The sequence below is a fragment of the Pygoscelis adeliae genome, unplaced genomic scaffold (assembly GCF_000699105.1).
Source record: "Pygoscelis adeliae isolate BGI_AS28 unplaced genomic scaffold, ASM69910v1 Scaffold25, whole genome shotgun sequence".
In the NCBI taxonomy this organism is placed as follows: domain Eukaryota; kingdom Metazoa; phylum Chordata; class Aves; order Sphenisciformes; family Spheniscidae; genus Pygoscelis; species Pygoscelis adeliae.
The window spans coordinates 4,981,914-5,005,687 of NW_008824808.1; the positions used below are offsets into that span (position 1 = coordinate 4,981,914).

General features: G+C 39.3%; 1 protein-coding gene across 1 annotated transcript in view; it reads right to left on the reverse strand.

The window, feature by feature from the left end:
- LOC103917088 (ubiquitin-conjugating enzyme E2 E2) overlaps positions 1 to 23,774 on the reverse strand; it is a 220,840-nt gene that overhangs the window by 39,569 nt on the left and 157,497 nt on the right. Inside the window, exon 3 of the mRNA XM_009324193.1 lies at positions 2,742 to 2,874. Within this exon, the coding sequence (XP_009322468.1) occupies positions 2,742 to 2,874 (133 nt within the window). The remainder of the gene's footprint in view (positions 1 to 2,741; positions 2,875 to 23,774) is intronic.

A 23,774-nucleotide genomic window follows, 5' to 3' on the forward strand; every position in this document is an offset into this window, starting at 1 on the left:
ACCCAGTGACACAGATAGCACCGTACCGTGAGGCCATACGTTACGTTCCACGTACCCACTACCTTTCTTTTGCTAGAAAGAAGCGTGTTGGAGAACATATTTAACCGCCATTTCCCAACAATACTGACTGGCAGCAGCTACCTTATGACAAGCAGTCATCTTCCCACGCTACTTTGTTCAAGGGATCTCCCACGCTATTTTACCTATAATCAGTTTCATGGGGTCTGGAGAATAGGTGTAATGAAATAGCAAGAGTTTGAGAGATCCTACAGCAGGACTGAAAATAGGGGTCATGTACAACAGTGGCTGAAGTGAATAGAATAAGAATCCACGTGTACAAAACATGCTAGCAACATAGTCAGTTATATCTGACATTAGTCCCCTGTGCACATGTACTCATTACTTTCTTACAGATAACAATTTCCCTCATCATAAATACTGGCCTTTTAGTAATACAATATGGCATCATCAACTCTCTCATCTTTTATCAAGCAGTACATTTCAATATGATTTATATGCACACATTTCTTACAATAACAATTGGCATCAAGATAAAGGCAGACAAAAAAATCTATTACAAAGCAGGACAAGAACCACCTCTTTGCTTGTTATCTCATTAATAAGCAATGCACAGCTGCATTACTCATGTCTCAAAACAACACAGTCGCCAAACACAACTGAGTGTGGACTGAAAAAGTCTTTACCTCATGGTGAAACAGCAAACTGGACCTTCACCTTCTATTTTGAAAGGATGCCTATTGCATATATTGCCTCAAGACTCAACAGATTCAGCAGAGAGAATGACAACAGATATCCCTCCAACTTGTCTTTCAGATCTAGTTCTTTACATATTAGGTTTGGATCTCTGAGAGAACTTCAAGCTCTACTTTATGCTCATTAAATCCATTTAGTGGATATGCCAATATCCCCTAAATAATACAATTTTAATTTGCTGGGGGATTGAATGTAACCCTTGCATTACAGCTACTACAAACAGACTAAGCCCAGCAAAAAAGCAAACAGAAGGGGCCTGTTAAGACGGACCCTGTATAGCAAGTAAGAAGTCTGGACTGGCCTGGGCTGGGAGGGAGGCAGGAAGAACAGAGCATCGCCCCAGCTCAGCGTGCCCAAAGCTTTAACTAACTGAAGGAGAAATTATAAAGTTTCAAATTCCTTCTTCACTGTGTAATCACAGTTATCTAAATCAGGAAATGTGCGGTCAGGAAGGTGTACAACTCCTGTAAGACTTGTTGGTGACCTCAAAGCTTCCCTAAACTGGAACACTAAAAGTGGGAAAGAGAGACCACCTCTAATACTGCTGTACTGACCCATCTTTAGGTCACTGGCTGGGGAAGTCCAACTTACAGAATGACAAGTACTTTGAATTCATATTCCTCATTCTTCTTTAAAATGTTTCCTCATAATATCAATGTTAACTACTATAAACATTACTACTGTGGCATTAAAATTCTGTTTATAAACACTTCTCTTTCAATAGTTTACTCATGGTAATCAAATAGGAATCAGCTATTCTCTTTTTTAATGCAATACCCTTCTATTATAGACCAACGTGGCATACCAACCCTTTCACAAATGTGTCAAAAAGATGGTAAATGTTTTTGTTCCCATAGCTCCTCCTGGGGAGCTGTTCCAGTCCCTCACTCTCCCCAGTGGCAAGGTGAACAATTCACCTCTTTTCACTTTGTTTCATAAAAGACAGGCCCATCAGTTTATTTGATTCTATTAACAGCCCTGCGGGGTAGATTTTCCCAGTTTCTGTTCCTGTTAGTGAACACGTGTGTTAAGAACTGCACTCAGTCTTCCAGATAAGGTCTTACAAGTGTCTTGTATATGACAATTCCTTATCTCTACAGGCAATACCAGAGGATGCATCTTAGGAGTGTATTTGCCTTTTTTATAGAGGCATTAGACCGGTGGTTTGTAATAATCCTGTGCTCACGCAATAAAGCCCCGTTTTGACACCCTCCCTCAGCAATTATTACTACTGGTTATCGATGACACTCTGCGCTACCGCATTCCATCCCGTATCTGTTTTTCCAGTCTTCACAATCACTAGATTTTTCCTGTTTGACGTTCTGAGCCTACTTGACTGTGGTAATGATCTGCCACCTTCATGTTATTGGTACAGTTCAACGTTTGTGGTTAGTGTCACTATTGACAGCATTAGAAAATGAATCCAGAAGGAATTCTGTAAACCTCTGTCTTTCACTCCAGTTTCTTGCCTTTGCTGCCGTATTTCCATATTCTTCCAGAAAAATGATGTAAAGCAATTACTTATAACTTAATGAACAATAGCGTATCTTGCATCTGCAGAAGTAATTTATATGGGGTAGTGTAACAGGTGCATATTTTTGTCAGACTGCCACAGACCCCTGGTGAATGATACGGGTCAACAGGAAAGATTAAGTAAGAGCTGCTTATAAAGGGTGCAACTCAAATATTAATACTTTCATATTAGAAACAAATCCAAATCAAACAAATAACTGCTGGAAATTATGCAACCATTTGATAAACAAATTCATACCCGTCCAGCTACACTGGCAACATGCAGGCAAATTTTAGGCAGTGATTTAAATTCTTTCCATCAAAATACTCAGTTTAAACATTCATTAGTGCCTTGAAAGTTTTATGTTTCATCCTACAATGATTTACCAACATACACATTAAAAAATATCACAAGGAGAGGACTCCTATCAGACTTTTAATATCCTCCTACTAACCTTAGGTGGTTTAAAAGGATAGTCCGGTGAAAAGGTAATGTCAAGGAAGAAAACTCCACCTTCATATACAGACCCTGGAGGCCCCAGTATTGTTGACCTCCATTCATAAATGTTGTCTCCTTTGGGTCCAGCACTAAAATAGAAAACAAAAATATAACATAATAACCACATACAATCAAGGATATACTGCATCAGTTATACTCTACTAGTAGTACCGCTGGTTTTGCAATAACACTGCAAGTTAAAATTGTGTATCACATTCATTAAGTTAGCCCTGGATAAAACATGTAACTGGTGTCCTAAGCTCTGTCAATGAAGTGATATATTCAGCCAGGAAGAAGTATTAAAATCACATTATAAATTATTCAAATAAGCACCGAAAAATTCCTGACTGTCTTATCTCAAATATTTTAGTGGGCAGATGTGAAGTATTTACAGTGCAAGGATACAGAGACTTTGCTGAGATGTCTTGTCACCGTCTTGCCTCACAAGCCATCCTATTTTCACCTACCTCCTCATCCACCTACCTCATCAGTCAGTAGCTGTGTAATTACACACATTATTATACAGCACAGGCTGTACTAAAGACTGAGCAGCGTACAAATGACCTTGCAGCTGTACTTTCTAAGTTACTAACCTAAGGTCTCCAGTCACTAGTACAGAAGGCTGCTTTACTCCGCAATCGTTACCCTATCTTAAAAATATTATAAACAGGAAGCGGGTTAAACTGTTGGATTATGTTAATTCAAAGTCCTCGTTTAAAACCACAGAACTGAAACAATATTTAAAATGTACAAAACATAATCCTGTATGTGAAACACGAAAAATCTCTCACCCACATGGTCAATTCCTGAAAAAATAAAATTAAAAACTAATAAAAGTTCTTGGGCATGACTCTTCCAACAGCCAACGCAGCCTCCGTTCATACAACATAATGCTTGTCCATAGAAATACATATTTTACTCAGGGTGGCCTCTCAAGGAATACGAAGACTTCTTTTTGGTTCACAGCCTGCCGATACCAGTCACTGATACAGGACCTGAATTTTAATTAGGATCAATTGGGATGGTGACTTCTAGATATCTGATTAATATTTTCAGAGGAAGGCAGTGCTGGTAGATATTTCAAATAAGTTATGTGGTATTGTCTTAAGGGATTTCTTGTGAAACAATTCTTGTTATGTTTGCAATAAAGATTTCCACAGCATGCAGGGGTTTGTGAAATAACCCTGTGTGTAGAACAGATGAAAGCTCTTGGCTATACTCCATGCCTCACAATGTACCCAAGGCATACAATTATACGACATCATGTCATGTTCACTGCTCAACTATTCATTTTGTTCACTGAAAGTTAATAAAATCCTCTTTCACCTGAAATTCCTTGGGCTCCCTTCATTAAAACTTCTGACTGCATGATTCCCTGCATACAACTGCGTGACTTAGTACTGCGCGGTGTACTTCATTAGTCATGGTACCTACACCAATTTTCTATAATAGCTGTTAATGCTTCTTGGCTTTCTAAACTACATGCTTTCTTAACAAAAATGGGTTACAGAGACTATAACATTATGGAACATTCATTTTCCATCAGCCATAGTAACAAAACTAGCAATTGTTTTAAAGATAAAATCTGGCTTTTTAAGTATCACAATAGCAGAAGTGTTGCCATACATATTTCACAGTGTCTATAATACATCAGGTTGCTAGCTGCCAAACAAATTTAATTTGCCCAGTTCTCAGTTTGCATTAACCTTTGAATAATAAAGCACAGCTGAGACTGCTGTAAGAAACAAACCAGAGAATGAATAATTAAAAACACCTCCACTGCCTTTAGAAAGACCAATCCCGAGTCAACAGGGAAGGTTTAATTGTGACTGAACTACACATTAAGGGGCTAATTGAACTCTTTATAAGCCCAAACGAATGTGGTCCTACATCAGTGCTATGGTATACAAGGTTCACGGAAAGTAAAACCCTTAAAAAAAAAAAAAATCAGGCAATTAGTTCAAATAGAAAAGGCAAGACGCAGGGGCAATCTAAATCTTACATGAAAAAAAGCCCATAATATGTGAAGGAAATCCTTCCTCATTTTCTGCAGAAAAATGTTCTAATACTTGGAGAAGCAATGACTCAATTGATGCCAGCAGGTTAAAATGGAAGTGATATAAATGTCAGTCCCAGAGAAATGGTTGGAAACAGCAAGTAACAAAAGCAAGCCCTGTGTTTTTAAGACCTTATTTAGCCCTTTAGGATGGTTAGGCCCTTTTTGGGTTTGAGCGAGGCTTGCTTTTTTGATCAGAACTCTCTCTGACAGTGGCATTTTCATAACTTATATTATTTTTATTTGTTTTGCCTATTTATTTAATTGCATTAACATTTGAAATGAGCAGTCATTAATTAGAATAGTTGGAAAATGCTCCATCTGCCAGTTGAACTGTTTCGGCACGTCCAGCTACAAGCCCAGCCTGATCACATTCTGAGGACGCTGATTAACATTAATTGAAGGTTTTCTTTGCAAATGAGAGATGAAGCTTTATTAAGTATTATTATTAATTTGAAGAATAGCTTGAATTGTATGGAGTGTGGGAAGACTGCTGTTACCGACGTTGCCTGTTAGAGTGCTTGCTGGCAGCCAGGCTGTTCAGCCGATGTAAAATACCGATCCACGTGCACAGGCAACAGCTGGTATTAAGGGCAACAGCACGCACAAGCATAACGTTTTTTCACTTGCGCATTAATAATACAAAAAGTTTGACAGGTGTATTATCTTTGTTTTCCTTCTTTCCTAATTGTTAAGCCTTTTATTTATCCACACTATTGGCAACCAGAACGACGACTCATCAGGCTTCACCAGAGAAAATTCCCATATGTGCAAGACCTCAGCCAGAGCCTTATTCTATAAGGTTTATAATGCGAGAGGATTTAATTGCCCTTCTCTCTACATGGATATCTGCCCAGCACACTGAAGCCCAAATGTTTTACATTCAGTATGATTTATATTCCAGCTCTATTGATGTTACTGGCAACCAAATCGCAGATCTCAAAGAAAGCAAACCAAACATCTCAGTGCCTGAAGTTCTGTTATCTTTGGAAGGACAGATTCAGATGTGCACCCGCTCAGCAAAGGGCAGACTAAATCTGTCTTGAACTCAACTGACCCAGGGCCAGAGCATACGCATGCTGCCTGCTACTAACCCGCTGCTAAATCAGTCAGCTTCAGGGGACAAATAACAGTGGCTGGGGCAGCTCCAGGTGGAAGTGGCTGAACTGTAAGGATAAGGTGGTTAGGAGAAGGACAGGTCTGCTGTCGGACCAGCAGCGCAGCCTCCCAGTTTGAGCCCAGATGCTGAAACCCCAGCGAACCCGCAGGATGAGGCAACCAAGGAGCCCAGAGAGAAGCACGCGGCGTGACTCTGGAGCTGGCACTCCCAACGTTTCCAGCGTTTTCTCCCAGGTGGAATTTGTAACGTAGGACCGAGGAGGTGCAGCTGAGCATAAAGACCCTGGAGACCTGACGTTATCAGTGGCTTGTCAAGAGCCAGCTCTCTGCTGTCGTTATTCCCCTATAGCTGATGAGACACTGCACAGAATATTGCCTGGTTTACCCGCTGGGGAGGCTTTGCTCACTGGAAGAGCTGGGGCGGGTGGACATGGAGCCAGCCTTCTTCCTCTTCCAGAATGACATCAGTATGGACGTGTGAAATTCAGGACAAAGAAGTCAAAACACGTAAAATGGTCTCCTTTGTATTTCACTCTCCTTTGAATCTCCCTACATATTCGAGTTCTGCCATTGCTTCCCACATACATACTTGCAGGTGAAATGTATGCACGTCAGTTACAGTTAGTAGCAAAATACTTTAAATGCTACTATAACTGAATTAATTTTGCCTTAAATATGCTTAATGCACTGAGTATTTTCTATTCCCTCAACATGTTTTAGGCAGGCAGTCACTTGAAAGTAGTGCTGCTAAAAACTGCTTGTCCACTACAATCCATTAAAAATACCAAGCTTGCCCTGCATTTAGAATATCCTGAAATATTAAATTGAAAATGATGTATTAGGAGACTTCTATAAAAACAACAGCATCTATGAGACATACCAGATGAAAACCTATCTGGAGAAGTTATGAAAGTACAGTTGATTTTTAGTTTTATCGGAGCTGTGATTTGTATATAAATTTACTCAATTTCCAGAGAATAACTCAAAAAAGTAAAAATACAGAAATTCAAAGAAATAACAGTATCCCACATGTTCATCAAGTAGTTGTATGGAATAAATTAGTCAAAATAATATTATTATTTTCTAATCTAACTTATGTTTCTTGATGAGGGATCCCCTGCTTCCCCAGCGTCTATAACTGGAGGTAGCATAACCTTATACTGTAGAAAATGAGGACTAGTTCAATGCCTTTCCTTCCATTCTTGGTCTCTGAATCTTGCTGGTATCTACTTTTAAAGTGTAACTGTACTCTTTAACACAAGGGAAAGGCAAGCCTATAGCACAAAACAAAGACGTAAGAAAAGGAATTACAACTTAAATTGCCTTCTAGTTCCGACACACTAACAGTGCGTGGGGGGAAGTGATCACGCCAAATGAAACAGGAAAGCAAGATGGCCGGGAGGCCCTCCCGTTCCTCAGGACTCAGAAAGAAATGGAAAGATTCTTCTGGACTAGGTGAGTTTAAGTTCTTTTTTATCCTCATCCTTTATAACAGGGTAGAATAAAGCAGGACCAGGATATTATACTAATTTTGTCCATGAACTCACTTTCCATGGCATTGTCTGTGGCAATTAATTCTTATTACTGCCTTATCTAATCTGAATTGCCTTAGCACACAGAAACACACATCAGAACTGGGGTTCCCCTGTATTAGCTGCAGTCCACGGAAGATGCAGACCCTCTCAACCATCTTCGGTAACATATGACAGCAGAAGGAAGAGGGATACACTCAAGCCTCTTCCTCTCATTACATGGAGCCTTGACTTTACTATTTAAGAGAATTCCCTCTGAGGAGAGAAGTTCACCACAGAATTATCTCCATTTATAAGACACACAACACTTTTCCTTGCAATCCTGTTGCTCGCACATCTAACAGTTATGCTGGAGCAGATCCTGCCTCTAGCTGCCCTCCGTGAATGCTTCTGGGAAGCCAGTTGCCCAGAGGGCAAAGTGGATACAAAAGTATTGGAAGATTGGCAAAATAATTTCAGAGCACAGCTGGTGAGGGAAGAGGATGGGTGTGACAAAACAGAAGACTGCAGATTCAGCTTTCAGTGAGATATGTCTCCTGAGAAGCTCATACGAAGCCTCATTAAAATAAACCCAGTACATACCTCTGCTCTCTGTTCTGAACAGAGTGCCAGTACTGAAACTGGTCCTAAGCAAAAGCGTTGCTTTGGTCTGTACCACAGCTCGGGGCTGTACCCGTGCCTGGGGACAGCCAGGAGACCAGCAGTGGGGCTGTGCTGGCAAAGTGGTTGCTGGATAATCTCAATCTGGGAAGGAGTAAGTCAACAGAGCTATGCTGACGCTAACATCACCAGGTGACTCGGACCCACCTGCACACCCAGCCCAGCCCCGTTCAACAAAATGCAAAATAGTGCCATTGAGGAGCATTGGCATCACAGCCCCGTGAGCAACCATAGTTCTCAGCCCTGCTTTCCCACTGCTGCGCGTCTTTGGCTTTGGAATGGATACAGACAGTGCCAGCAGCACCAGTTATCTGTTGAATTTCTTCTGCTCTTCTCCCAGTTCTCTCTCCTCTCCATTCTGGAAGCCCACCTGATCCACCACCTCTCGAGCCTTCACCCCTTCTCTTCCCTTGTCACTGACAGTTCTTCTTCGTAGAACCTGTATTTTCTATTTTCTGCTTGAGGATGGTCTCTCCCACCCCCTCTCCGTATGGTGATAATTCATTGCTCCTTCATCATGGTGGATCCTTTCTCCCTTCAGGTACATGCAGATCTCCCTCCCCCTAATACCCCCTTTCTTTTTCTCTCATCAACAGCCATCAACACATCCTGCTATTTTTCATCCTTCTCCAGAAAGGAGGAGGTGGTGGAAAACGGTGCAGGGGGATTTTATTACAGTACAGCAGTTACTCATTTTGTTTCTTTCCTTCCCTGTTGCCCTTCTTCTGAGATGTAGAAAATGAAGAGCAAGCAGAGCGGGTGCTGCAGCAACAGTGGCGTAGGGAAGGGAGTCACAGCTGCCTACCCAGATGCTACAGTGATATCAGTAGGTACTTTTATAAATGTATGTAATAAACAGTTGCCACAGCAGCCAAAGGAACACATTTCTACAAAACAAAAACAAAGAGATAGCAGTGAGAACTGAGACTGCCTGTGGCAATGGGCACAGTTGTATAGTTAATAACACCTCTGCTATGAATAAAATTAGCAGGCTAGTCTCCAAGCAGTAAAAGCAAAGAACAATTAAAGAAATAAACCCCTTCAGTATTAGAGATAAGTGCTTAGTTCGGCTATGATATTGATGACTTGAAGTGTCATCAAGAAATAAACCCTCCCCAAAGTTGTACCTTTGGAATGCATAACCTTTTCTTCATTTCTTTTTTTCCTGAAAATCTGCTGAAAACTCCTAAAATCTTATTTCCTTTTTTTTTTTTTTTTTTTTTTAATATTTATCCTCATCTCAATTCCTTAATCTAGATGGTGCAAAAAGTGCCATTACCAAAATACTGGAAGATGCTCATGGTTCTTACTAGTTATTAACTAGACCAAAGCTAGAAATTTTTCAGCATAAATTTGAGGCCCAAGAGATCTGAATTACTCTACAAAAATTAACAATATATATACATTTTTAAACAGTTGTTCATTTTACTTTAACTAGACGCTATATGAAGTGAAAAAGCTTGGCTTTCCATGATCTAACACTCAAATTTGGGTCTATGCTAGATCCAGTATTTTTGGTCACCCTGCAATATTACTGGGAATTTATGTCTTATGTATGTTGGAATATCAACATAATTAGATGAGGTAAGCACGATTTTTGGGTAGGCGTCTTTCATTAGACTTAATTATTCATAATGGAAACCAAGAGAGAAGTGACTGGGCTACTGGTCACTCAGAAAGGCTTTGGCGGAAAGAGAAACTTCAGGCAAATCCCTTACACCCCTTAGTTTGCATTACAGCAAGAGAATTCAGCTGAAAAATTTGGATCAGACTTTTCCAGTTCTTCCAGTTTTCTGATTGAGACCATCTTCCCATGAGAAACTTTAAAAAAAAAGTGCTTTTAGGCAAGCAGTAAGAGAAGGAGGATATTAAGACATTTTTCTAACTCATGCTACAATTCCTTCAAAGTGGTTATGTCCTTCTTTCATCAAATGCTTTTTATTGAAGCCAGTTACCATTTTCATCTACACTTTGGAACCAATGTGTTTGTGGTAAACGCGATCAAAAATAGGAAAGCTGACCCCAATGAGCTGTCAAAGGAGCAGTAATGTATTACAGGATAACACTAGACATTGCTTCTTATGCTTATCGAGAGCACTTGAATTCAGCACGGTATGGCATTTTTTCATTGTCAATCTTCTCTAGTTTCAGCAAGGTGTTTCTAGAGGTCCATTTATCACCCAAAGCGATATGCAGTTTAACTCTGGGGCTTCCTGGCACTTTCTTTCTTGCAACAAACCCGCAGCACACCAGGTCAGTGTGCCGAAAGTCTGTATGAGGCAAATCCTTTTTTTCTTGTGATTAACTTTCTCTGCCCTCCTGTCACTGGAGCCATTAAAAATTATTGGCTAAAGCTGCTGAAGCTGTGTTGTGTTTAAAATTAATAAGTTTTGGCCACAGTAAAAATAACAAATAGATTAAGACCAAAGCAAATATCACTTAGTTGATTTTATTTTTCACTTCTAAATAATACCACTAAAAATTACTAAAAGTATCCTAGCACTTTAGCAGACTGGTATTATTCAAAGAGTACTTTGATGCTTTTATTCTCCAAAGTCCTGTCTTCAGACCATTCCTGTGATAGAAACCATCATGAAGAGAACTGCTTCTTAATGCACAAAACAGTTATTTATATTACAGTATCTACAGCAATTTATTCATTGCAAACACCATTACACAGTGTATGATCACAGCGTGCTGAGTATTCACAATGAGATTTTAAAAATGGCAATTTTGTTAAGTATTCTCCACTTTGTTCAGCTGAACAAAATTACATAAAACGCTTCACAGAAGGCTTTCCTTGTTCAGCGCCGGAAACAGTCATTTGCCTCCTATTACACATCTATGGGCTCGATTCCCTTTTGCCACATCTTTTGTTTCTTTTTCTTTTAAAGTAATACCACTAACGGTAGTTCCAGCCCTTTTATACCACCGGAAAAGGACTGTATAGTTTAAATAAGATAAAATATTTATCATCCTGATTTGCCTCTACAGTAAATTATATCAAGTATGACTTGTAGCTGTATTTTACCAAAAGATGAAAAAGACAAGTAACTAGGAATGAAAAACACTACAAGTATATGAATAGACATTCCTGGGACCTTCTAACATGACCTCCAACCTTGCAACTTGCAAAGTGATATTATTTCCACGTTACTCCCAATTTGCTTTTCCTTGAGGTTTTTTCTTTCCCAGGATTACCACTTATTTTTCAAAATGTAACTGCTTTTTAATTTCACAACATTTCCCCTTACCCACAACAACTGTAATTTACCACTCTATCTTTTCTAAGTTAAACAGAAAACAAGACACACAACAGTGGGGTGGCACCATCGGGCACTGTATTTTTAAATTCTAAATCTAATTTAAAAGGTGACTGAGTGCAGACAGATAGCATAGAAACCCCATAGCAGCTGGAAGATTTAAGAGGTGCAGGAGGGAAGAAAGCATTCTTTAAAACAGCATTGACTTTTTAGTTTCTGTGGAAACTTTAGAGGCAACGCAGGACAGAGGTAGACAGGGCTAAAGCGGACCAGCTCAAACAGACTAGAGAGACTTGTCATGAATGGGTGCAATATACCGAAAGCTTTGCATTTGAAATCCATTTGATATGCTGATTTGATCACTTATAAAAAAAATTATTCCAAACTCCTGCTCTTCATCAGAAATGATGAAAAATGACACCACCACACCCCACACCCCCCCCATTCACAACGTATTAGCGATGAATGGATCAGCTGAACTTTAACTAGTGTCTCCTTCACTTTCTGATGATGGACTGATGATTTCATGTAAGAATTTTTTTTAAGTCTTATCCAAAAGAGATCTCTACAGTATCTTACTTTACGAAATAATAGTGTAATGATATTCTGCAGTAGTCAGCCATTTCAGTAATTGAGAATGATTTATACAGGATTATTTCTAATATATGTACACACACATTTTCTGATTATTATGAATACTATAAGCAAGGCAGTAATATTTTTCAATGACTGTATATTCTCTGTTCCTCAGAAAGCTGGTTCTGTATAACCACTAGTCATTGTATCTTTCCCCTACTTGGAAATGATTTATCACACTGCCTATAAAGAGGTTTGATTTGCTCAAGACTGTCATCTTTAATAATCCCATCTACAGGCAGTTGTCTAAATAACAACATGGAAATTTTGAAACCTTATGCAACAAGAATAATTTTGTAGCTTTTTTCCTGAAGAAGTGGCCTGATTCTGAGATTTCCTTTTGTGATGTTTTAAAGACTTCAGTTTCTTTATATAAGCTGCTTGCAAAACTCTCCCAAAATATTAATAAGGAAAAGCAATAATAAGAAGAATTAAAGAAGCTGGTATTTACAGAGAGAGAGAGAGAGAGATCGCAAACACACAATACAGCTGTGTAACCAAGAAGTCTGCTCTTCGGTCCATCCTGTAAACAGAGAAACAGGCTTGAATACAGACTCCCCTCATTTCAGTGAGAGATTCACACATGCTTACACGTGAAATGCTTGCTTACACAAGGAAACAACTCTATATTATGGCATAGATTAACTAACATGATGTTAAACACATTATAAAACAAGTCATTTCCTCCTGAGTAAATGAGCCTATAAAGCCAACAGGCACAGAAAAAGGAAATTTGATTCTGAAATCCATATACTTCAAAAGCAGATTCCTTTTATTTAGTCAATTTAGTTAAGAGGCTGTCTTATTTCTCCAGATCTCTGGTAAACAGAAGAAAACACACTTGGAAATTGCTGGCAAACGGACACGTTTTCACAACATTTGTTCTTCATTTGAAATTATTCTCTTACTTCAAATATGGAGACCAGCCATAGGTCCAAGGTGAAAGAAATCTTAAAATGTCTCAATTTTTGGTTGAGACTGATTGCCCCCACTGCAGGCCATATTCTGACTTACCAGAAGAAAACACCATTTACAGGCAATTTTCTTTGCAGTGTCTGTGAGGACTGAGCAATTTACACCACTTGACTGATTAGTCGAAATAAACGGGGATCTGGCAAATTCTTGGGGAATGTTTACATGAGGCTGGGACCCGGTAATGTGGCTTCTTCTACTTCAGTAGAATACCGTTAAGACTTTTTAACATACTCTTTCTCTGGGGTGGGGGACTTATCTGGATTCATGACAGGGTAAACAGAAAATAAAATATACAGAAATTTCTCATTTTTCTATCAGGATAATTTTCTCCTAGGATCTTTTGGGAGAGTCTCTGGGGCTGAGGTTAGGAAGGGGCTTACGTACGACCGAGCTTTCTGTTCTGAGGTTGCTGGAAATCCTCTCAAAGTTAGACCTGGAGTTACCAAGTGAACTTGCTAAAATAGTTCCAGAAACTGGTTATGCCACAGACTTCACTATAAGAACAGGGTCGTTCCAATGTGTTTTTCAGTAAAGGTAAGCTTATTTGGAACAACTGAGGCTACATTCTTTTCAGTACGCAGACCTCCACTGTGCTCCCAGGACCAGGACTTCTGATTAGAAAACCCTTCCCTATAAATGTCTTAGTTTCATCCCTTGTTTTATTCAAAAGCATTAGGATGGAAAGATGGAAAGTGGTTGGGGGAAGCATGATGGCAAAATCAGTTCAAGAACAGAAGGACGCTCACTTGTCATTTGAAAGCCATAATGAAAGCGTATGGCTGGAAGGAGAGGTCCTCAGCCTCCATCCTCAGGATGGGAAGGCAAACAACTGGTGTGCAGGTACCTGCTTGTGAAAGCAGTCTTCACCTTAGAGCTGGAGTTGGGGAACTCAGATCTCCACAAAATCCCTCTCAAGGTTTCAAGCAACACTTCCACTGCTGTAGGCCTCACACATGATCTACTCTAGAAATGATGCCTTGTCCAATGAAGAATCAACATTTCTAATTAGTAAGGGAGAACCAGCATTCTAATCTGTAAGTCGTAATCAACGACTCTGTCATAGAAGAATTAAACTTCACATATATGACATGTTTTTTTTATAACCACAGCGTATGTTCCCTACATCAAGATATAATACCAACAACAGTTGAAATTGCCATTATAATTTCCTTGGCAAACAAGAACTTGGAATCCTTACTCACACAGATGTTTTCTGCACGATAAAAATTACATTTGTGTTATTTTCTTTCCCATTTTCAGTTCCAGCTCATCTCCCTCGTTCAGCTGCCGATGTTACCTTCTCTCATCATTGTTTATTCACTCGTAGTATGACTGGTTGCGTGCATTAAGTGACAAACAACCAGTCTTTGAGCCAGAGCTACCACCACGAGGAGAACCACAGAACACTACACTAGTCACGCTGAAATTCACAACGCAAAAATAACATGTAGCTTAACCTATGAACACTAGAGTTATATTACTTAACTTTATCATGCATTACTGCTTATCTTTATTACCCTAATCACGCTTGTTTAAGTCTTGTGTATTCAAAGCAAACAGTTGGAGCAAATGGCTATGAGCTACAGAAATGTTCATCTTGTGGTCTCTGGTTCAGTGCTAGCCTATAGATGGCTTCTGTCCAAATTGTTCATACTTGGAGGCTCTTTGGTGGTCTGCATCTAATGAATAGGCTTTTTACCAATCCGTTCCTTAGCGGACAAATGTCCCAAGTCATAAGAATATCATTGCTGATTGCAGCCTTGCTGGCAACTCTGACTGGGTGGAGGAGGAAATACTCTTTGGTGGCATGTGCTAGCTCTTGGTTGAGGCCCTGAGAATGCTGTGGGAACATATGCCAGACAGCTGCCTGTCTTTACCGGTTATTCACAGGTTAATTAGGAATGTATCTGTACTAATCGCTGTAACGATCAGTTAGGTACTCTTCACAAACACCATGTTCGGTGTAACAGTTTTAACAGAAAGATATCCTGCTTTTGTTCTAACGCAGAGGGAAGGCATGGTGGAGATATTTCAATCCATATTACTGTTTAAATAACTTGGATATGATCAAAATCAGCAATGGCTCACCTGTACTGCTTGTGATAATTTAGCAGAGATCTAGCCGCCTGAGAAAGATTTAAATATACCACTTCATGTATTAAGAGGAAAAAGTGTTCCTCTGTCAGATTGTGTTGAATCACAATACTGTGCATATGTATTCTTGTCACAGTTTCTGCACTTTTACTGGTTTTGATGCCTTCAAAATAATCTTTTTTAAAATTAATGTACTTGCCAATTGTATATTCTGGAAGGGAGAGCAGCTGTTTCCTCACAACTGTACGCATAGCCTTTTGAAGAAAATTTTGTTTATTAATAGCAATCTGTTTTTCATAGCTTCGCAATTTCTTAGATAATAGGGTAAAACACAATTTTCCTTTCATGTTCTCTGCATACTGAAGAGACAGATGCAATTGCAAGAGACTACTTTTGCTGAGGGCAAAACTTAGTACTGCTTAATGTGACTTAATGACTAAAAAATGTGCATCATTTATAGATGACATCTAGTACTCAGCTAAGACATTATTATGGTCAATGAGTACTCTTCCCTGCCGGTTAGTAAAAGGATTTGGAATTAAATCTGTTTTTATTTTACTTGTTCAAGTAGACACACTGAAAGCAACCCAGCTAACCACATGAGTAACACAAATGGGATTTAGTCTTTGCTCCTAATCTTTTTCTAGACAGAAGCTCACATGTAACAATATATATTTTAACTCGAAACACAGAACTGGGAGAAAGAGGGAAAAAAACCCAGGACTGAAGAAAGGCTATTTTACAGCTACATAGACATGTAAACACCTCCAGGAACTTTGCTTAATAAGGCCAGCTACTTTCAGCTATCACTCCACGGCCCGTGACAATCTTTGCTTGAAAGCATTTCTTCCTCCCCCAGGCAACACTATCAAGTTAGTGCAGTTCCCTCAAAATGTATAAATGCTGTATTTAAAGCTAAATGTATAGCATATGGAGGACTGGAGCTGTGCTCTGGAGAGCATCCCCCTCACCCACCCGAAGGCACTCAGGCACGCCAACAAACGTCCCTACGAAATGTGACAAATATGACAGGGAAAATGTCAGAATACAGAACTTTCCTGTAGATTTTAACTCGTGTCAAGAGACACTCTTGTGTAATAGAGATACCACAGGGTCCACAACTGACCTTGAATTACCTCAAGACATGATGTACACAATGAAGTAGTCAACTCAGTAGTGTTTAATACATGAGCACTGTTTCCCTTACTGGATACATTATTTAGTTTTTCCTAAAGATACCAAAGTGATTTATATGTTTCTTTACCAAATTAGGTGTATTCAACCGCAACGCAGAGAAGTTGTGAGTGACAGTCAACTTTCCTGGGAAGCAAAGGCTCAATCCTGTGCACTCAACAGTTGATCCAGTGTTCAGTGATGCCAGCGATAAAACTCCCACTGACTTCAATATGTTGACATGCACAAAAAAGAGCACTTACGAGCCGCTTATAAGCACATAAAATGTGCATGCAGTTGTGCTTGCAATTTTAAAATCTTCTATTTTTAGTGAGTCTTGTTAAAAAAAAGTCTTGCGTGTGCAATTGTACATTCAAATTTATGTTGACCTACTTTAAATTGTTTTCAGTTTATCATGTTAAGAAACATATTCTAAAACTGTATCCTCAGAGGATCAAAAAAACCCCACCCCAAACCTTCAAAATCAAAAAGCAGCGGATGGTGGTCCAGTCCCCACAACCACCAAGCTTTGATCAAGGTTTTTCCGTTACAGCAGTATTTTAGAATCATGCAAAAATACGAACCAAACTTGTCGGTTGACTTCCATTCCTATCACTTCTACAAGGGTCTGAGATTGTGCAGACCAATTTAAATACAATTCTCTAAAATTCAGAACTGAAATGTCATTTCACATGTGAAATAAGAAAGTGCAGTAATTTGGGAGGTCTATTAATTTGTTTGACAAAACTAAATGTATTACATTTTTGGTGTATGTTCCTTCATAAGCTTATATTCTCTATTTAAAGAATATTTCTATTTTCATTTGCGTTTTCACACTTATTTTCAAGTAATTTTATCTCTAATAGGGATTGTTGTTGGGTTCAGGACTCAAATCCTACTACAATTTTAAAAAATTGGAACACTTCTACATGAATATTTTCTCTGCAGAGGTAAAAAGTTAAATTGAGTAGCACTAGACACGAGAAAATGAATTAGTAAACTGAAAGAAAGATAATAGGTCTGGCTTCAAGGTTAACTTTCTGTTATTTATTTTAGTTTTTTTTTTTTTTTAAAACTTCTAACAGTATGCCAATCCAGTGCTCTGGCTTGCTGTGCTACCACAGCAGAAACTACAGAAATAGAAACAATGCCTAAAAATCCCACCCCCTTTCAGAAACCCACCCCTGCTCCGTAGCCACTCCCTCCTAAAAAAGCCGGAGCAAAGAAATAGCCTTTCTGTTGAAAACCAGGAACCTGAGCTCCTTCCTGGCAAACTGACAGGTAAAGTAAATTTATCTTCCTCAGAAACATGAATGTGTGAATAAGAGGTGTTCACAAATGTGAGCGGCCAGCTGCCTCCTCGGCTGTGACTGTAAATACTGCGTTTAAATACAGAATCGCATTATTTACAAATAGAAATTACACGCAGCGTGTCTTTCAAAATCTGTCTGCCATTATCCAGAGGTTTTTTGTGGTAAACAAACGAGCATAAACAGTGGGAAGTAAAAGTGGTTTAAAAATAATTTTATTTTTTGCAAATGAAGCAGTATTAGCAACATCAACATTAGCAACTCTTGTATGGACATTGTTGTCTCATTTTATTCCTCTTACTTTAACTTCATAAAACCAATAAATATATTTTACTTCATAAATTGAGGAAAGCCTGCAAAAAGCAAGTTCTTCTCACTTTGTAAGCTTTGGAGAATTTATCTAAAATATTGTAACACTCAGAAGCCCATACATCTTATTGTATAAACAATTTTACGTTTGAGCTTTCATGTATTTCCAAGGCAGGAGAGATTTAGTGCAAGTTACGTGACACTGCCACAAATACAATTTCAATTTATGGTTACCAATTTAGGCAAATTAGGATTTCCCAACAATGTTAATTGAAAGTTTTGTATTGACATCTCTCTTGTACAAAAAATCAGATACTTTTTTCATCCCTTTTCACCTCTGTTTCCCTGTTATAGCCACAAGTATTTTTCATTTGTGGGCTATAAAACATTACAGTTATTCATTACATATGGCATTGGAATACTTGTTATAGCTATCTAGTGTACATTTCAATACCAAAATACATTTCTCAGTTTAATACACTACTAATGAATCAAATAAAATTCAAGTGGTTTGGGGCTTCAGCTGACACTTTAACTTATTACTGCCGTAATCATATCATGAGCAGAAGTGGCCTTGTAACTCTTCCTCTATGTTCAGGCGGTTGTAGTGAAACGCACCATAATATTCTTGCTCTGTGATTTATAATTACTTCTGAATTTCAGAAAATTTATTTACATGCCCATTGATATTATTTTTAAGGGTGTTTCTGTATGCTAGCCACCACAGATGCCCAAAAATAAACATCCAAAAAATGCATATCCAGATATACATCCAAAATTATTTTTTTAGCGTTTTAAACAAAAGACGTCGCTTTGTTAAAACACTTCACACCAGACCTCCTCAGCAGAGACTGACCCAGAACCAGAAACTCCTCAATGGGGAGTGGGGCTGGGCAGCCCCTCCCTTGCCAAATAGATTTTCAAACCCTTTGACAACCCACGCTTAAGACGTTCTTCACTCATTCAATAACATTACTTATACATGCACACGGAAGAAAAAAGAGAAAGGTTTGGAGCAATACCCCGTCCTTTGCTGTGGACTTCCCGCCACCGCCAAGGAGAAGACCTGGACTCTGGGTGTTAGGGAATAATTTTATAAAGTTACTTCTCCGCAGTCACACACAGCACAGCTTGCAGTCATTGCTCTACAATATTTAAAACTTAATAACATGTTGCTGCAAATACTTTCTACTGGGTGACGCCAATGAAAATATTCATAGTACTATAAAAAGGAGTCATTAATTATCTTCAGGTCTTACAAAATGTTAGGACCTAGTACCAAAAATACATATGGATGTGAACAGCAATGTTTGGTGCACATAAAGCTACTTAAGGATACAAGCTCTTCAGGACTCACGCTTCCAAGCTGCAGCTTGCTGGTTTTGACAGCAAAGTGAAAAGTTGCATTCCAGGAATTGAAATACATTTTTTTAATATCATTATTTTTCAGCCAGTACACTACCAGGAGGCACGAATAAGCAAGGCCTATTTAGTTCTGTTGGGCAATGAATAAACTCAGTTATTCAAGGATGGAATATTTCAGAACAAGTCCTAAGAGTTTCGTGTTGGATTTTCAGGAGGTGTTGTTGCTTTTTGTGGATATACAGCATGAGGTCAGTACCCACAGCAGGCACAGAATACAAGGCTTGTTATCAGCTCAGGGAAACGTTACAATCAGGTTTTCATCTGTTCAGCAGAAGTTCAAAACCGGGATGTCCTGTGTTGAACATCTGCATCTGCCGCCCCACGCAACAGTGGGAAACACGTTCTAGAGCTGGGGGTGAAGGGACCTAACCTCTTCACCACACCACCTTGGTGTGCTAGTGGCTGTCTGTCGTAATTGACTCTTTTAACTATAGAAACAGGTTCAGCCTCATTGCAATATATCCTGCAGGGAGAGGAAAATGAGAAAACACACTGTGGTACTTCTAATGAGTAGAATACTTCAGCCCATATTCAGTCAGATTCACTGATTATAAGGCATCTATTTACTCTAAGCTGGGCGAGCAAAATCTCTGTCAATGGGTAGAATAAACAATGGGTAGAGTGGAACCATTTGTAATATGCTTTAATTGGCAATTTTCCCTTAATGAATAATACAACATCTTTCATACGAAGATTCTGCAGCTCTGTGATTTTTTGTCCCTGCATTAAGAGATATGAAAACTGATGCACAGAATAAATTTTCCTAATAACAGGGCTTAGAATACATCCATTATCACAGGGATCACACTTGTCTTCTATAACCACATGAATGCAACCAGAGCAAGAAAGTAATGTAAAACACCCACATACTTAAAATCAGCATCTTTTCTTCAGAACAGATGGCAACATAAAATATGAATTAAGAGTAACTTCACATAAATTAGGGAAAAAAGCTTTTTTGAATAGTAGAAGATACCTGACTGTTCAGAAACTGTGTTTACACTTATAACGTTTCTTCTGTGTGAAGGTATGGCCTGGAGGTTCAGTCAACAAAGAATTGCATATGTTTTTTGTAGGCTACACAGAGGCTTGCAGACTAGACAGATTGACAATGCCAAAATGTCACTGAGGCTGTCTTTCAAAGGGACAGCTGAAGGAGTTCTACACAAATTTAATCTGCTCCAGGGAAAAGGTAACCTGAAATGATGAAGTCCAGTTGACTGGGTGCGTCCAGGAGCTGAAACATACTCTCACAGAAAACCGCTGGGTGTTGATAAGGTGAGTTTCGTTGGTAGCTGTACTATACAGTTTAAAGTAACTGCAAAGTCTCAGCTGAAGAAGTTTTAATTCTTTATCTTTTAAAAAGGCTTTTATATGCTCTGTTCTTCACTTAAATTGGGCAGTACCTATCCCTCAAGGGTCTGTACTGGAACCAATACTATTCAATATCTTCATCAATGACATAGGCAGTGGGATTAGAGTGCACCCTCAGCAAGTCTGCAGATGGCACCAAGCTGAGTGGTGCGGTTGATATGCTTGAGCGAAGGGATGCCATCCGGAGGGACCTTGACAGGCTTGAGGAGTGGGCCCATGTGAACCTCACGAAATTCAACAAGGCCAAGTACAAGGTCCTGCACCTAGGTTGTGGCAATCCCTAATAGTAATACAGGCTGGGGTATGAATGGATTGAGAGCAGCCCTGCAGTGAAGAACTTAGGGATATTGGTGGATGCAAAATTGGATGTGAGCCGGCAATGTGCACTCGCAGCCCAGAAGGCCAACCATCTCCTGGGCTGCATCAAAAGCAGCGTGGCCAGCAGGTCGAGGGAGGTGATTCTGCCTCTCTACTCCGCTCTCGTGATACCTCACCTGCAGGACTGCATCCAGCTCTGGGGTCCACAGTACAAGAAAGACATGGACCTGTTGGAGGACATCCAGAGAAGGGCCTCGAAAATGATCAGAGGGCTGGAGCACCTCTCCTGTGAAGAAAAGCTGAGAGAGTTGGGGTTGTTCAGCCTGGAGAAGAGAAGGCTCTGGGGAGACCTTATTGTGGCCATTCAATACTTAAAGGGGGGTTATAAGAAAGATGGAGAGAGATTTTTTACCAGGGCTTGTAGTGACAGGACAAGGGACAACGGTTTTAAACTGAAAGAAGGTAGATGTAGATTGGATATAAGGAAGATTTTTTTTTTGTGAGGGTGGTGAGACACTGGAATAGGTTGTCCAGAGAAGCTGTGGATGCTCTATCCCTGGGAGCATTCAAGGTCAGGTTGGATGAGGCTTTGAGCAACCTGATCTGGTGAAAGATGTCCCTGCCCATGTCCCCTAGTCCAAGGGTTGGACTAGATGATCTTTAAAGGTCCCTTCCAATCCAAACCATTCTGTTTTTCTATGATTCTATCATGTTGCTTGGACAAAAAATAAACTGGACAATCATAATACATCATACTTTATGAGGATATACACATTTCCAAGATTTCATTTTCACTAGAAGAAACACCTATCTTCTTTGTTTCCCAGTGTGTTCTTATCAGAATATATACTCTTTCAAGAGTTTACCAGTACCAATTAGAGCTGCTTGTAGCAGAATGAAAAAACCTGCTTCTAATACATGCATACGTAAAAAACCTCTCATAAATTAAAGTAATGGGCCAAACATTGTCATGATACAATTCACTGACTTCAGTGGAGTTGTCCTAGCTTACCTAAGGATTAAACTTGGCTCAGTAAGATCATTAGGAAAATAAAGGACTGCAGAAGTAATTTTTTGAAATCATGAAAGTGGATTGTGTAAGACCACAATGGAGTAAAAATGTAAATAGCAGGATAAAGATAATTACACAAAACTCTGTAAGGGTACCCAGACCGATAGTGTCAGAATGTGATCTGATGTAAAGAAACACACATATGCTACCACAAAACCAAGAACAAAATAATTTCTCACAGGTTCAATGCAAAATAAGTTTTCCTCTTAGAGAAAACCTTATAAAAGGCTTCCTCTCTTCAGAGAAGGCAACAGAATGCAAGGGAATGAAAAGTGGCAGGTAAAACCTCTGCATCTCCAAACATTATTCAAAGTTAGAAAATGAAAATGTTTCATTACAAGATGAGGAAAAAGACACAGCTGATCAAAGTCAGTCAACTCGCTTATTTATATCTCAGCAAACACCTCGGGTCTGCACTTTGTCAATCTGCAGAAAGCAAAAGATTTTTCTGACCTCGTAAATTGGCAAGAAATGGCTTGTGTACGGATCTATTCAGCTCAGCAGATACTTGGCATCATTTATCCCAGCTCTTACAGAACCAAATACACCTACCATGAGGGAGATTGCTATGGAGTTTCTCAAAGTCAAGAGGAAAAAGCCTCATTTAAGGAACTGGTATGTCACAGTGGTGTCTCATTGACTCTGGTCTAATTGCCTGACATCGCTGATGATGGTGACCACTGAATGCTACTATCGTCGCTATTCTGCAACTCTGCACACAGCAGAGCTAAAGTACAGTGAGGCAGGACTTCTAAAAAATTGTCGGCAATGTCATATTAAAAAGTTATGAGGAGATGACACCTTGTTTATGGCCTGGAGGTTTCATTCAGCTTCCCAAATAATTTGCTATCCAGAGATCACCACTAAAAAGTTGCAATATAGCGCTGTATTGGCACAGAAGCATCTGAAGAGAATGACATGTCTAAACGTACAGGAGCAGCTGAATTTGTCCTGGTAATATCTATTCACATTAACATTCATCAAGAATAACTTGGTACGTGAATAGGAAATGAGGTGTTTATTCACCAGCCTAAATGAGATTTTGCAGTATCATATTCATTCACTCTTAGCTAAGTATGCATGCTGGCAAGATCCATGTATATGGATTATACGCTCGGACTAGCCTGCAGACAGAATTTACTATTTTTAAAATTATGTTAACTTTCTTAAAACATGTATCTTGGAAAAAATGTTTTAAAATTTTCATTCTGTAGTTTAAAACTCCAGAGCCTCTCTCCCATTTGAACTGGGCATTTGAGAAATACAACCGTACTGTCTCCTGTTCTACGTCAGACCATCATGCACATCCACTGGTAGTGAGGCAAACATGTCAGACCTGTGGCTATGGAGGGAGAGCTTCTCCCATGTATTGTTTCTAAAATTAGTACAACTATTTTGTACCTTCTATATGTGTTACCTCTTCGGAACAGACGTAACCTCAGACTCCTTTTCAGATAAGTTGGTTGTTGTGGTTTAACCTCAGTTGGCAACTAAGCACCACGCAGCCGCTCGCTCACTCCCCCCCACCCGGTGGGATGGGGGAGAGAATTGGAAAAGCACAAGTGAGAAAAACTCGTGGGTTGAGATAAAAACAGTTTAATAATTGAAATAAAATGATAATAATAATAATATAATAATAATAATAATAATACACAAAGCAAGTGATGCGCAGT